Source organism: Lissotriton vulgaris, chromosome 1_1 (genome assembly GCF_964263255.1).
Source record: "Lissotriton vulgaris chromosome 1_1, aLisVul1.2, whole genome shotgun sequence".
NCBI classification, from domain to species: Eukaryota; Metazoa; Chordata; class Amphibia; order Caudata; family Salamandridae; genus Lissotriton; species Lissotriton vulgaris.
In genome coordinates this window covers 1,514,602,618-1,514,619,129 of record NC_141685.1, presented here as the reverse complement: position 1 = coordinate 1,514,619,129, position 16,512 = coordinate 1,514,602,618, and the positions used below count along the sequence as shown (strand labels likewise).

General features: G+C 51.4%; 1 protein-coding gene across 2 annotated transcripts in view; it reads right to left on the bottom strand.

Moving 5' to 3' along the window:
* The window catches only part of TUBGCP6 (tubulin gamma complex component 6), a 747,379-nt gene that overhangs the window by 256,505 nt on the left and 474,362 nt on the right, over positions 1–16,512 (bottom strand). For both annotated transcript variants that reach the window (XM_086967433.1, XM_086967436.1), the window contains exon 20: positions 13,037–13,205. In XM_086967433.1, coding sequence (XP_086823559.1) covers positions 13,037–13,205 — 169 coding nt within the window. The remainder of the gene's footprint in view (positions 1–13,036; positions 13,206–16,512) is intronic.

The following is a 16,512-nucleotide window of genomic DNA, read 5'->3' as shown; positions in this document are numbered from 1 at the left end:
TAACACAACCTTCTCCGGATGGACTGAAAGGAAAGGAGGCTTACAAGATAGAGCCTGGAGCTCACTCACTCTCCTGGCAGAGGTGATGGCTACCAGGAAGGCAGTCTTTAAAGAAAGAAGGCGAAGAGGACAGTTGTGAAGTGGCTCAAAGGGAGCGCACATCAGAAACGTAAGAACCAGGTTCAAGTCCCACTGAGGCATCAAAAAGGGAACAGGAGGGAACGTATGAGTGATGCCCTTCAGGAATCGATTAACGATAGGGGACTTGAACAAAGAAGGTTGGTCAGGCAGCCTCAGAAAGGCTGAAAGAGCTGAAAGATAGCCCTTGACAGTGCCCAGAGCAGAGCCCTGCTGGGCAAGAGAGAGAAGAAAGAGGAGAACCTCAGAAAGAGGGGCATTAAGGGGATCCACAGCCTTTGCTGTACACCATGCCACAAATCTGTTCCACCTGCAGGCGTATACCGACTTTGTGGAGGGACGCCTGGCTGCCAGAATGATGTTACAGACTTCAGGAGGCAAGTCAAATGGCCTCAACTGTCGCCGCTCAATCTCCAAGCATGGAGGTGAAGACTGGACAGGTTCGGATGGAGGACCGTCCCCTGCTGCTGCGACAGAACGTCCTCCTGAAGAGGCAGACGAACCGGGGGATCGACTGACATACTGAGTAGCTCGGGATACCAGTACCTTCGTGCCCAGTCCGGAGCCACAAGGATGACTTGTGCCCGGTCGCGCTTGATCTTCTTCAGCACTCTGGGCAGAAGTGGTATAGGCGGAAAGGCTTACAACAGACCGCAACTCCACTCGCGACGAAAAGCGTCTCCGAGCGAGTGCCGCCTTGGAAATTCCAACGCGCAGAACTGATGACATTGCGCGTTCTGTTCGGTGGCGAATAGATCTAACCAAGGCTTTCCCCACTGCAGAAAGAGGCCTTGCGCCACGTCCGAGTTCAGACGCCATTCGCGATCCATCGAGCATCGTCAGCTGAGTTCGTTCGCCCTGGCGTTCAGAGAACCTGCCAGGTGTTGAACCATCAGAGTCACGCCCTGATGTTCCAGCCATTGCCAGAGGCGCAGAGCCTCCTGGCAGAGGGTCCACGACCCCACCCCGCCCTGTTTGTTGCAGTACCACATGGCAGTGGTGTTGTCCGTGAACACCTGCACTGCACTCCCCCGGACAGACGGGAGGAATGCCTTCAGTGTTAGACGAATCGCCCGCAGCTCCAACAGGTTGATATGGAGCCGGGACTCCGCCGGAGTCCTCTGATCTACGCCTCTCCCATGTGGCCTCCCCAGCCCTGGAGGGACGCGTCCGTCACAACTACGTGCTCCGGTTGGGGAAGGGAGAGGGATCTGCCGTTGACCCAATCGCGGTCCGTGAGCCACCACAGCAGCTGACTCGCAGTGCCCTCCGAGATCAGGACATGGTCGGACAGGTTGCCCTGATGCTGGGCCCACTGAAACTTCAGGTCCCACTGCAGAGCCCGCATCCGCCACCGTGCGTGATGCACCAGAAGGATGCAGGAGGCCATCAGCCCCAGAAGCCGCAGCGTCAACCTGGCCGGAAGATCGGAATCAGAGCCTGTATATCCCGAAACCCGAAACTGCGCCGAGTCGAGAACCGCTCCAATGAAAAGGAGCTTCCGAGAGGGGCACAGGTGTGACTTCGGCACATTGATGGAAAATCCCAGCTGGTGCAGGAGATCCGCCGTATGTCTTGAGGTGGCTGAGGACTGTCAGGGGCGAGCCCGCCTTCAACAACCAGTCGTCGAGGTAGGGGAAGACTGAGACCCCCAACCTGTGCAGATGAGCTGCGACCACCGCCCTCACGTTCGTGAACACCCTTGTGGCGCTGGTAAGGCCGAAGGGGAGCACGGTAAACTGAAAGTGCTCGCGGCCTACCGTGAACTGCAGGTAACGCCGGTTGGCCGGCAGGACGGGGATGTGGAAATACGCGTCCTGCAAGTCCAACGCTACCATCCAGTCTGCTGGGTCTAGGGCAGCTAAGACCTGAGCCAGAGTCAGCATTTTGAACTTCTCCTTCCGGAGGAAGCCGTTGACGTTCCTCAGATCCAAGATAGGGCGTCGCCCCCTTTGCCCTTCTTGGGTACCAGAAATTAGTGGGAGTAGCAACCATGTCCTACTTCTGGCCCAGGAACACGCTCGATGGCCCCCTTGGCCAAGAGGGCTGAAACTTCCTCCTGCAGGAGCCGCAAGTGATCCCCCGATACGCGGTGGTATTGCGGTGACATGGCTTGAGGAGTCGTCTCGAAGGGGAGGGAGTAGCCCCTCCGGACGATCTGCAGCACCCACCTGTCCGAAGTGACAGTGCGCCAGTGAGAGTGGTGATGGCGAACCCTGCCTCCCGCTGGCGTCACATGGGCCGAAAAGCACGGACTAGGAGGGTTTAGAGGTGGATGTGGCAGGTGTGGACTGACTTCGCCTGGTTCCCCGACCGCCTCCGCGGCGGTTTCCACGGCCGCCGCCGCGCTGGACGATAGTCTGCGGCGAGTGGCTGGCGGCAGGTGTGGGGGCGCCCCTTCCCTGGCCACGAAAGGAGCGAAAGGCACCCGTTTGCTGGCGCGGGCCGAGAGGCCCAAGGACTTGGCCGTAGCCCTGGAGTCCTTAAAGCGCTCAAGCGCGTGGTCTGCCTTGTCGCCAAAGCGGCGACGGCCATCGAACGGCATGTCCATCAGAGTGTTCTAGACATCAGCTGAAAAATTGGCGGATCTCAGCCAGGAGTGGCGTCTCACCGCCACCGTCTTAGCCATCGCTCTGCCTAGCGAGTCGGTAGTATCCAGCCCACACCTGATTGAATACTTGGCTGCATTTCGGCCCTCCACAAGGGCTTGGCCGAGTTTGGCCCGTACCTCCAACGGGCACTCTGGCAGCACTTCCGCCACCGTCTCCCACAGAGAGTGGGTGTAGCGGCCCAAGAGGCATGCGGTGTTGGAAGACCGTAGTCCCAAACTAAGGGAGGAGAATATCTTCTTACCATAATTCTCATACCTCTTGGATTCCCTGTCCGGCGGGGCCGTCGGGAATGCGGTCTGGGAATTAGAGGCCTGGATGACCAGACTCTCGGGGTGGGGTGGGAGGACAGGAAACATGGGTCGCTCGGAGCCGGGCGGTGGTGTCTGACCACGTTCCTATCCACGGGCGAACCCGTAGCGAGCCTGGACCAAGTGCCCAAAAGAACGTCGGTCAAGGCCTCATTAAAAGGCAGCAGAGGCTCAGCCGAGCATGACTGCAGTTTAAGGACCTCTGTGAGGAGGTTAGTCCTCACGGCCGGGACGGGGAGCTCAAGGCCCAAGGCCTTGGCCGCCCTCGTCAACACCACACCATAGGTAGCCCCCTCCTCCGAAGCCACGGTAGGAGGAGAGACAAATCTAGGGTCTGGAGAGGTATCCAGGCCACTGGCCTCCCCAAGGTCTCCTGCCCAGTCTATATTAGACTGACACTCCTTGTTCAGAGGGTCCTCAGACCCCTCCCAATCCTCCTCATCACCCATCTCCTGAGATTCAGGGTCGTAATTCAATGAGGTCGGTTCATAGAAGTAAAAATCGACATGCGCCGTCCCGACGTCGGAACCGAAGCGAGGGAGGTATCGGAGACGGCGCCGCCCGAGGACGGCGCCGGAGGTGACACCACACGGACCGACGCCGGGGGGGTCGTAAAGTCCACCGGTGACGATCCAGAGCCCGAGGAAGGCCCAGCACCGCCCTGCGGCGCCGGGCCCGACGGCACCGGTGCCGCTGTTCCCTGCGGCGCCGGGCCCGAGGGCACCGGCGGTGTCAGGATCGTGGGGCCCTGCGGCACCGGCGGCGTCGGGGCCGAAGCACCCAACGGCATCGGGGTCGAAGCCCCGACCCACTAGGGCCCCCAGACGGGTTCGCTGGACCCGGAGGCGCCGCGAAGCCCGTCGGAGGAGAAAGGGACCTCATGGCCATGAGGAAACGCTCCATCTCCTCCGGCGTCGCGTTCAGCCCAGGGACCGGAGGGTATGGGGCCGGACGCGACGCCCGCGACTCCCGTGGAGCCGCGTGGGCGGTGTCACCCGAACCCCAGGCCGCATCGCGCGAGCGTCGGGGGGGAGTCAGAAGAGCGATGATGCCTCTTCGACTTCTTGTGTTTCTTACCTGACGACTTGGACCCGGAGGACTCCCGGAGCTGTGACGGCTCCGTCCCCGCGACCTGTCCCTCGACCTCCCGTGGGACCGGGACCACACGCGGCGCAGGGCCGACTGACGGAGTTCGAGCCGTCTGCGAGACCGCTCCCGCCTGGCTTTCCTCGAAAGGGCCCGACAGTCGGGGCAGGTCTCGTCGTCATGGTCGACGCCCAAACACATCAGGCACTGGCGGTGAGGATCCGTGACCGACATGGTGCGGTCGCAATCTTCACAATGCTTGAAGCCGGGCATCCCTACGGCACCGTCGAGTCGCAAGACTTCGAAAAGGATCAAAAAGATCACCAAAAAGTGAGTCAAAAATTTACTGGGTTACTGCTTTTTCCAGATCTGCGCTGGCTGGCGCGGAAAAAAGAAGAACTGACGTCAGCATGCGGCGTCTAAGTACTCCGACAACGTCATCACGGCGGCCACGACGCCGACGACTGACGCGGAGCCGCAGACGACGCCTACCGACGCGCAAGGGTACTGCTACGCAAAAGTTTCCGGATCCAGTCTGACGCCTGGGGATATTCTAAGGTAAGGAATCTATCACTAACGTGTCTCTTTCAGATGTATTGATATTACAAATACCAATGGCTTTTAATTTTTTTAAATAATTAATACTTAAATAAAAGTGATTGTAATTTATAACGGCAATATCTTAAACTTTTGTAAATAACTTTTGTGAAGATTATGTTCAGTGTATTTTATTGTGACGAAAATCCAAGAACAGAAGTGAAATATTAACATCTTTTTGTGACATTTGTAATAAAGCTTGAAACATTGGGAGAACATATTTGAACCAGTGATGCTGTGGTGGTGCTGAGTGATGCTGTGGTTGCGCCGAGTGATGCTGTGGTTGCGCTGAGTGATGCTGTGGTTGCGCTGAGTGAGGCTGTGGTGGTGCTGTGGTGGTGCTGAGTGGTGCTGTGGTGGTGCAGAGTGGTGCTGTGGTGGTGCAGAGTGGTGCTGTGGTGGTGCAGAGTGGTGCTGTGGTGGTGCAGAGTGGTGCTGAGTGATAATGTGGTGGTGCTGAGTGATAATGTGGTGGTGCTGAGTGATAATGTGGTGGTGCTGAGTGATAATGTGGTGGTGCTGAGTGATGATCTGGTGATGCAGAGGGCAAAAAGGCACAAAAACGAGTCTAACAGAGGGCAGAAAAACAAGGGAAAACAAGTCTAACAGAGGGCAGAAGGGCACAAAAACAAGTCTAACAGGGGGCAGAAAGGCACAGAAACCGAGTCTACCAGAGGGCAAAAAGGCACAAAAACGAATCTAACAGAGGGCACAAAGGCACAAAATACGAGTCTAACAGAGGGCAGAAAAACAAGGGAAAAACAAGTCTAACAGAGGGCAGAAGGGCACAAAAACAAGTCTAACAGGGGGCAGAAAGGCTCAACAAGTGCAAATGCTGCTTACCAGTATGCATCTGTTCTTGGCATGTAGGGCTGCTGACATTCATATCTGTGCATAGATCGCCACCTAGTGTTGGGTCCGGATGATTGCACATTGTTGTCCTGGAAGAGTCTTCGAAGTATCACGAGATAGGTGGCTCCTCCCCTGGACTACAGTGCGCATGGGCATCGCCTCCATCCCCAGATTGTTTTTAGCCATTGGCAGAGATGGAGTGAAGAATGTGAGTGATGACCATGCTATGAGCATATGTATGTAAATGAATGAATCCTGCAGCTGCTACAGGCGCCGGGGAGGAGGGTGGGCGATATGAATGTCAGCAGCCCTACATGCCAAGAACAGATGCATACTGGTAAGCAGCATTTGCAGTTCGAGGCATGTGGGCTGCTGAATTCATATCTGTGCATAGAATACATAGCAGTCCCTCCATTAGCGGCGGCTGCCTGTGCCAGCTGCAGCAGTCTGAAAAAGTGTTTTTAGAACAGCCTGTCCTACAGCTGCCTGTTGTTTGGAATGCACGTCTACACAGTAGTGTTTAGTGAAAGTATGTGTGGTAGACCATGTGGCTGCTCTACAGATATCCTCTAAGGGAATGTTACCTAGGAAAGCCATAGAGGCCCCCAACTTCCTGGTGGAGTGGGCCCTCGGTGGGATAGTGAGAGTGCGCTTAGCTTTAGCGTAACAGATCTGAATGCACTTCACTATCCACCTAGCAATCCCTGCTTTAGAGATAGCGTTTCCCTTGTGGTGAGTGGCAAAAGCAACAAAAAGCTGCTTGGTTTTGCGAAAATCTTTTGTCCTGTCTACATAATACATCAAGGCCCCCTTAACATCAAGGGTGTGGAGCATGCGCTCCGCCAGCGTCTCTGGGTTTTGGAAAAACACCGGCAATTCGATAGTCTGGTTTAAGTGGAATTGGGATACCACTTTGGGTAAGAATTTAGGGTTAGTGCGGAGCACCACCCTGTTAGCATGTACCTGGAAGAAAGGTTCTTGGATGGTGAGCGCCTGCAGCTCGCTAACCCTCCATAGCGAAGTAATTGCTACTAAGAACGCAACCTTCCAAGTCAGAAACTGAAGCTCACAAGAGTGCAGTGGCTCAAAGGGAGGACCCATCAGCCTTGTAAGAACCACATTGAGGTTCCATTCTGGAGCTGGTGGGGTCCTTGGTGGAATGACCCTCTTGAGTCCTTCCAGAAAGGCCTTGATAGCAGGGACCCTGAAGAGTGACAGGTGTTGTCTATTCTGGAGGTATGCTGCCATAGCAGACAGGTGAATGCGGATGGAAGAGTATGCCAGATTGCATTGATACAGGTGGAAAAGATAGCAAATGATGTTTTGAATGGAAGCATCTAGCGGGTCAATATTGTGGTTAGCACAGTAGATGACAAACCTCTTCCATTTAGCCGCATAACAAGCTCTGGTAGTGGGCTTCCTTGCCTCCCGAATGATGTTCATGCAATCGGGAGGAAGATTGAGGTAGCCAAACTCTAGGACTTCAGGAGCCAGATCGCCAGGTTGAGCTGTTGCGGATCCGGGTGCTGAATGCCGCCATGGCTCTGCGTCAGAAGGCTGGGAGTGAGATGAAGCCTTTGATGCGGCACCACGGACAGTTCGAGAAACGTGGTGTACCATGGTTGGCGAGCCCACGTTGGAGCAACCAGGATGAGAGTCATCGAGTGCTGCCTGAGCTTGCGCGCCACCAGCGGTATCAGAGGTGCTGGGGGAAAAGCGTACGCAAATCTGCCTGACCAGTTCATCCACATCGCATTGCCCTGTGATTGGGGGTGTGGGAATCTGGCGGCGAAGCTTTGGCATTTTGCGTTCTCCTTTGTGGCGAATAGGACTATCTCTGGATGACCCCACCTTTGGAAGTACGGTTGGAGTACTGATGGATGTATCTCCCACTCGTGCATCTGATGGCTGTGCCTGCTGAGCAGATCCGCCATCTGATTGTCCTTGCCCGGGAGATGCTCTGCCATGAGGAAGATGTTCCTCTGAATGGCCCACTTCCACATGCTCTGAGCCAGATGAGACAGCTGTGGAGAGTGCGTGCCTCCCTGCTTCTGAATATAGTACATGGCCGTCATGTTGTCCGTCCGGATCAACACGACTTTGTTGCACAGATGTACTTTGAACGCCTTCAAGGCCATGAAGATTGCCATCAGTTCCAACACATTGATGTGCATCTTCCTTTGCTGTAGTGTCCATAGTCCCTGCACAGTGTAATGGAGTACATGCGCTCCCCATCCCTGGAGAGAGGCGTCCGTCGTCAGGATAATCTGTGAAACAGGCTCTTGGAATGGTCGGCCCTTGCAAAGGTTGTGTGGATTCCACCAATGCAGAGAGTTGTATGCCCGACCGCTCACCAACACTAGGTCTGTCAGTTGCCCATGAGCCTGAGTCCACTGACGTGCAAGGCACTCCTGAAGCGGACACATATGCAGTCTCGCGTGCGGGACAATGGAGATGCAGGAGGCCATCATGCCTATCAACTGCATGAACACCCTCGCCGGAAGCGAGTGTTGGGGTCTGAATCGTTGGATCAGCGCCTGGATACCGGCGATTCTGACTGAATTTGGCTGCGCGGTGGCTGCCAGAGTGTTGATTGTCGCGCCCAGGTACTGTCGCACGTGGGCGGGCTGGAGATGGGACTTCGGGTAGTTCAGAGAGAATCCCAGATCGTGCAGGAGATGGATGGTGCGTGACACGTGGTCGACGCACTGCTGTTCTGTTCTTGCCTGAATGAGCCAGTCGTCCAGGTAGGGAAAGACGTGGACGTGCTGGCGACGGAGATGCGCCGCCACGGTTGCTAGGCACTTGGTAAACACTCTCGGTGCCGTGGTGACCCCGAACGGCAGAACCTTGAACTGGTAATGCTGGTCTAAGATCGTGAATCTGAGGTACTTCCTGTGGGAAGGATGCAGGGGAATATGAAAATAGGCATCTTTCAGATCCAGCGTAGCCAGGAAGTCCCCCTGTTGAAGCAGGGGAAGCACCTGCTGCAACGTGAGCATATGGAAGTGCTCCGAGAGGATGTACCAGTTCAGGGGCCTGAGGTCCAGGATAGGCCTGAGGGATCCGTCCTTCTTGGGGATCAGAAAATACAGGGAGTAAACCCCTGTTCCCCGCTCTTGCAATGGAACGAGCTCTATCGCCCCTTTTTGCAGCATGACTAGAACTTCTTGCTGCAACAAGGTCAAGTGCTCGCCTGACATAGGACGGCTCCTTGGGGGTATGTCCGGTGGAATGGACGTAAGCTCTAGACAGTACCCGTACTGGATAATAGACCTCACCCACCTGTCCGTGGTGATGGACTTCCACGCCGGCAGGAACTGCTGGAGCCTCCCCCCGACCGGTGTTGCATGGCCGGGGGGCAGTGACAAGACGTCACTGTTTGTTGGTGGCGGTGGACCTGGAGCTATTGTTGCCACGTCCCCTGCCCTTGACATTATTGCCTCTGTAACCACCTCTATTTTTGTTGTTATACGAGGCTTGGGCGTTAGTCTTGTAATATTGTGTGGACTGGGATGCTTGTCCCCTTGAGGTGCCTCTGGAGTTTGGGCGGCGAAAGGAACCACCCCGAAACTGCTGACTTTGTAAAGCCCCCATGGACTTGGCAGTTTCCGTATCTTTTTTCATTTTCTCCAGTGTGGCATCCACCTCAGGGCCAAACAGATGGTCAGGATTCACCGTCTGATTCAGTATAGTGGTTTGGATGTCGGGTTTGAACCCCGAAATTCTAAGCCAGGCATGGCGTCTAAGCAGCACACTAGTATTGATAGCCCTGGAGGCTGTGTCTGCCACATCTAACGCACATTTGATGGATGCATTCGTAATGAGTTTACCCTCCTGAATCAGCATCTCCCCCGCCTCCTTGTATTGGTCAGGCAAGTGTTGCAGTATGGCCTCTAATGTGTCATAATGGGCCCTATCATAACGTGCAAGCAAGGCTTGGGTGTTAGATATTCTCCAGATATTAGCTGCCTGTGCAGCAATCCGTTTGCCTGAGGCCTCGAAGATCTTGGACTCTTTGTCTGGGGGAGGAGCGTCACCAGTAGTTTGAGAGTTCGCCCTCTTCCGAGCATTGGAAACGACCAGGGAGTCCAATGGCAAGTGCCCCTTGATATATGTCGGATCCGTGGGCGCTGCCTTATATTTCCTGTCGATGCGAGGGTTGACCACACGCGCTCGGGTGGGCTCCTTGAAGACCTCCGTTGCATGTTTAAGCACCCCCTTCAGCATCGGTAGCGTTTTGACTGACTTTTCGGCTACCGAGAAGGTGTCGAACAAGAAGTCCACATCCACGGGGTCCGAGTGCAGCTCGACGTCGTGGTTAGCAGCAGCTCTTTCTATCAGGGCATTGAAGGCCGTCGAATCCTCTGTCGGGGACGTCTTGGCTGCGAAAAGTTGAGCGTCCTGACCCCCCTGCGGGTCCTCCGGGTCGCCTCCGGCGGACCACGGAACGTGCTCCTCCTCCGGATCCGAGTGCGCCGGATAGTCGTACTCGGCATCTTCCTCATCCGCACCGGCCGCGACGGAATGCGTCGGCGAGTACCCCAGGGTTTGTGGGGACACAGGTTCCACCAGAGCCGAAGAGCCCTCGGAGTTCCTTTTGTTTTTGAGAGGGATCTTAAAATGTTCCAACGCCGGCTCCGTCGTGATCTTCCTTTTGAGGAGCGACAGTTTTCCGGTGTTGGCGTCGATGGTTACCTCACGACGTTCCTCTTCAGCAAGCGGTTGTAGTCGAAGCTTCGACACCACCAAGGCCGCTTTAGGTGCCAGTACCTCCTTCGAGGGTCCACTCTGTTTCGGCGCGAAGGCCTTCGGCGCCGACTTGGGAGGAAAGGTGAAATTGATAGGCGTCTGCTCCTTTGCAGGCTTAGGCGTGAGCTTTGGCGCCACAGTGTCTTTTCGAATCCGCTGCAAAGATTCCGCCACCTTCTTCGTCAAGGCCGGAGAGGGCTTGACCGGCTCGAGTGACTCTTCGGCATCGAGAGCCCGATCACCCGCATGCGCCTTCTTCGGGGCCGACGCCCCATGGCCATGCGCGTCGTCGCCCTGACGCTTCTTCGGAGCCGACTTCGGGTCCACGACCCCTTTCGGAGCCGACTTCGGGTTCACGACCCCTTTCGGAGCCGACGCAGCCGCGTCGGACGATTTCGCCTTCGGCACCGACCCCGAGGACTTCGGGTCAGCCATCTTGGCGTGGCTCTTTGAGTCGGCCATTTTGGTTTCCTTGGAAGTTGACGCCTCCAGAACCTTCTTCACCAGCGCAACTTTCACTTTCGGTTTCGCATCCGAGGGTGCGTGACCAGTTGGCTTCACTTTCGTTTTCTTCGACGTAAGTGATGGTTCATAAGTGTCCGTGACCGGGCCCGGAGGCGGGGACGTAGGACTCATAGTTAGATCTTGGGTAAGGCCCGAAGGCGATCCCTCGACCTGGGCCGTAGGAGGGGTAATAACCCCAGAGTCTGGTTGGGGATGCTCCTCCTCTGAGCTATCACCCATAGTGGCAAAAGCCTGTTCGTCGTCCCCTACCTCGTCGGTGACTTCGTCAAAGTTCTCCGCACCTTCGTCATAGGTTTCACCTTCGGAGGCGGGATTAGAGTCCGAACCTTGCACGTCGTCTTCTCCCTCGACAGATTCCTGGAAAATGTCATCAGGTGGGGGCGCCGTAGCCGATAACCGAGCCTGGAGCCTATTGGCCCGACGAATCTTTAAAGTCTTCTTGCTCCGGAACTTCGAACACGCCATGCAGGTGTCTTCGCGGTGATCCGGCGACAAGCAGGTATTGCACACAGGGTGCACGTCGAGGTGTGAATATTTAGAGTTACACACCGGGCACTTCTTAAACGGAGTTCGCTCCATAGCAAGAGTGTAGTGTAGGCCCGTCCGCGCCGAAAGCACGTGGAAGGGCAGATAGAGATCGGAGCTGAGAGTCAGAAAGAAACCCGTACGCAACTATACCGACGCCCAGCCTAAAGACCTTTTGGTCTTGAGTAGAAGTTGAACAACTATCGGTTCCGACAGAGGGAACCGAAACACATCCGAACCCAATGGCGGAAAAAAACAATCTGGGGATGGAGGCGATGCCCATGCACACTGTAGTCCAGGGGAGGAGCCACCTATCTCGTGATACTTCGAAGACTCTTCCAGGACAACAATGTGCAATCATCCGGACCCAACACTAGGTGGCGATCTATGCACAGATATGAATTCAGCAGCCCACATGCCTCGAACACTACTTTAGCAAATAATCTGGTATGCTTCAACCTAAAAAAGTACAATGGCAAAGCCAACAGGTTTAATGGTGAAACCTTTTGGCTTTGCCAATGCTCATTCTTTTTCCCATTTCTGCCAATGGCTTGGTTCTTGGTGGTGCGTAAATTGCGTGGGATAGGATGCCGTGCAACTATTTAGAAATGGCTGTTTTTATAAATGATGTAATAGGAGTTAATTTAAAGCATTGTTTTTACTACTGGGAGATGGAGTCTTGCATCCCAGTGTGAAGAGCACAGCTCCTTCAATCTGTGGCAGGATAGAGGCTCGCGAGTGTGTGCTGGCAGTACTATGGGGAAGGCAGATATTGACTTATTTTGCGAGAGAAGATCTGCAGAGATAAATAGGAGATTTTGTTTTTTATTTTGGCCTGAGAGCATTGTTTTTTTAGATTGCGAAGAGTCAGTGGGATCATTGCAAGTTTAAGCAAAACACGAGAATGCAACGCCGTGCTGGAGTTATAACGAATGTCCTCCCGAAGTAAGGAAAACAAGAACAAACAAGCTCTTAGCACTGCTGTGGGGAGTGGGGGGGGGGGGGGGGGGGGAGGAGAAATGCGATACATGGCCTGGCGGCCGTGAAAAGTGTGACGCAGGGGGTGGGGGAGCGGATCCCTTTGAAGTGAAGCTCTCGGAGGCAGGCGGCTCGGGGAGCAAATGGTAAGCGCGTCCACGAGCACATGCACTCAACGTAATCCGCCTGGTGGTTTCAGAGCTTGGTTTGCCCTCAATACTCTCATCCTATTATCGCTTGCGCGATTAGTAGGACGAGACCTAAAAAGGGAACTAATGAAGAGATATGAGGGAATATGTAATATGAATGTGGAAGTTTCTAAATAAGGCAAAAGAAGGCATTAGACAGTCTGAAATGTTGAAAGTAGAAGTCCACCAATGTCACTTGTCGATAAAAATCTAGGATTTTCAGAGCCAGTAGTGGGGACCTTGCCTATAAAAATAGTGAAGCAGAGCAATTCAATTGAAACAAGCATTCATAGTAGGCTACAGATACTCAATTCAGGTGATCCAGCTACTACAAATGCAATTAGGTTTATGGCAAGATAGATTAGTGCAAATATATATCCAATCCATCATGTGTGCAGGCACAGAAAAAATACAACGTGGACCAATAATTAGACTGGGGTACATTTGCAAATCCCCTCCCGTGCTGAGTACTTACTGTGATGCTAGAGGAGCTGTCAAAGAGTACTTCATTAGTACAGGGAGTGACAGGAGCTCAATGAGTTGAACAGCTGTTTCATCTGTTGCAGACTGAACATAGGGATCTTCAGGGAAGGAAAATGGCCTGGGCATCACCCCACTCAAAAGATCTAAAACTGGAGGATCAGCTGTAGTAAAAGGAAACAAAACAGAAAATAAACTCACTTGAGACTAAAATGGAAATTGTGTGTTCAAAAATGACAGATAAATTAGCTAGGCCATTACATAGATATAAAGGACTATTATGTGACAGGTGAGGGCCACATTCTAATTGCTTGGATGATGGACAAAGTGAGACATCACTTCAGATAATTCAGGAGACAGATAGGAAACAGAAGTAATACCTCTAGGCTAGGCTTTCCTGTTTTCAGTTTCTATTTCTGGTCAATTCTGGTGTTTATTTTTTGAGTGTTTTCAAGTGATTTCAATGCCTTAAAAAAACAGTGGTTATCAGTAGTTACAATGTTCACGCCATTAAAAACAACAGAAACCGTGTTTTTCCGGTGTTTATGGAACGTTATTCTTGTAATATTTCTAGCTAACTGCACTGATAGTGCATGGTATGTAGACCGTGTAGGTACAGTATATATGAGGTCCAAATACATTTTTACAAATCAAACTTATTGTAGTACACCATACAATACTTCTTCAGTGAGTCTTTGGTCATGCGCACTCACTCTTTCCTTCTCATGTAAAATTTTATCTGTGAAAAGGACCTCTCAACATTGACACTTGAGACAAGCAATGCCAAAACAGCTAGTACACAATTTGCTAAAACTGGCCCTTGACACAGCTTTCTATGCCAATACTGGTGCATCTAAAGACCTCAATTCTCTTGGACAAGTTCTGCAACAAATGCGCTGAACTGGGCGCATATTCCCTCAGAGTTATTGAAGCAGTCAAAAATGAAGCAGCACTTTTTAAAGTTCAGAGAAAATTCCCTTTTACGGAAGGGATCTAGAACTTGAGCAGAACACCACAGTGAGGGTTCATTGACTTCAAATGCCATGGTTGGTGAAGGGACCTTTCTATGCATCACTGCAAGCCATTTCTCTGAATTTCTTCTCAACATTTCTATGCTTTCCAAGTGGCAAGCACTCTAACATGGAACATGTTGCAGTGCCAATGTCACTAAAAGTGTCGCCCAGCCTACTCCCAAAAAGATGTTTCACATCTACACCAATTATGTTTAACACTTGTTAGACAAGGGTGTTTTCAGACTATTTTTTTTTTATGTCGACTACAGCAGTCATGTTTTCCTTTAAAAAAAAATGCAGTGCAGTGTACTTTTTTCACATCACTATCAATATGCAACAGAAGATCCTCACATTTCTTGCCTTTGGCATCATCACCCAGCAAAAATTTGTAAACATTTTCCACACGAATAATATAGCATTCACAGCCTCTAAAACTGAGAGCCACCAGCTAAATGACACAGTTGGGATGATTCTTTCTTTGATGCCACACAAAGCGCAAAATGAGAAATATTTGTGTTTTAGTTCCTGCGCATAACAAAACAGTGCACTAGAATGGACTAAACAGTCAATAGAATTCTTCATTAACTATGATGATTGTAATGATGCTTTCAGCATACCATCTAGCAAGTGATAAGGGTCTTTTTAAGGGAAGCACTTCAGCTCGGGTATCGATTTAGACAGGCCATCACACAACTTTTTCATATATGTAGCTGACGCACTCCAAATACAAACAATTTCACACCAATCTTTGTTGAACTTGGTAAGAACTTTTTGCAGCAGCATTTCAAGTGACACTGCGTTCCATTTTTAGGTTTAGCCTGCACAGCGCTTGCGCTGTGCTTGAGAAGCTTATTGTTTTAGTATAAACTTAATAAAAGGGACTTACACTGTGCCTCCTCTCTTTCCTGGCTCCTCATTTGTTCCTGTGCGTGCCACTTACCTTTCCTCCATTTCGATTGGCTATTACATATTTTCCTGCATTTAACAATGCTTGCTCCTTGCTTGCTTCTCTTATCAGTTTCCCGCTCCCGAAATACTGTGAACATCCGCTTTGGTGGAACTATATTTTCATAAAGTTTTGCCTTTTACTCTATCAGCATATTTATATAAAAATGTATCACCCGGAGAGTTTAATTGATTTGCACACAATCACAGGTAGTTGCGTGGCGCCGCCAAGACTCGAAGCAGGATCCCCAGCGCTTGAGTCAGCAGCTCTGGCCGCTGCACCACATCCTCTCCACTCTAGTGTTATCAGTCAGGGCGCTCTTTCCTTTTCCAAGACAATGATTGATGAAAACATCTCTTTATTCATTACAAAAGCGAAACAGACGCATTACCAATGCTTGTTTCCAAAAGTCGGGTGCCATGTTTTCACCACTTTCGCAGATGCTTGGTGACAACACTCTTTTCACATATACCTGTCACTACACCTTGCATTGAATGTTTAAAGCCTGAGACGTTTGGCAATCCACCTACTATCAATACTGACTCGCTAGAAAAGGGAGCTGATGCATCAAGGGGTTTTACCTCTTCCCTGTGGGTAAATGTGATGGTACATATTGGGAAAGATTCTAATGAATCAAGCCATTTTACCGATCAGTGAAAGAATCAAACATAGCAAAAACATCAAATATGATTTTGTTAATTCCGGATTCTCTACAGTTTATAAAATAATTAAGCAAGACCTAAAAATTTCTTCTAAAATCTAAACCCTGCATCTTTAGACCAAAGACCACAAAACCGAAAAAAGTAAAAGGAAGAAGAAACAATATTTTAGCGACATCCGTTAACAACAAAACTCAAGCAGAATAATGTTAGCCCAGTCTTTCTTGCTGCTACCTTGGATAAAAAAGTTACTTTGTTTTGGCCCCTTCAGAAATAAATACAATTTACTCATAATCCTTTTCCTTTCTTTGAAAAGCATTCAGTTTGTGGTTGTGGATGTGTTTTTTCAGTGTTTATGTGTTTACACTAGTGAGAGCTATTTCTCTTTCGGTGGGGTTTTATCAGGTATTAAGGGTTTAGACCTAAAACAAGCTAGCCTACTCTAGGCTTTCTTTTAGCCACCTGTAAGCAAAACATACTTACCTGTGAGACTGGTTCACTAAAGTGGGTATTCTTCCCACATGGCAGCAACTAGACAGAGTTCTGAATGTCAAGACCTTCAGAGAGAAGTAAAGGACAGTTTGAAATGAAGCTTTTGTTGACTCTCATAATGAAACTTAATCTTTATTTAGGCACTGCTTCATAAGTATCGAAAATGAATAGTTACTTACCTGTAATCCTGGTACTCTTCCATGGGTATCTTTAATAGGGTCATAAGAACTAACTTGTTCTACCAACCTGGAAATCCTGGAGCACGTTTACAAAAATGTATAAAGGATAATGTTACATTTCCAGTAAGCATATGTTCTTGGCATGTAGAGCTGTAGAGCCACATGCTGTGCATAGCTCGCCA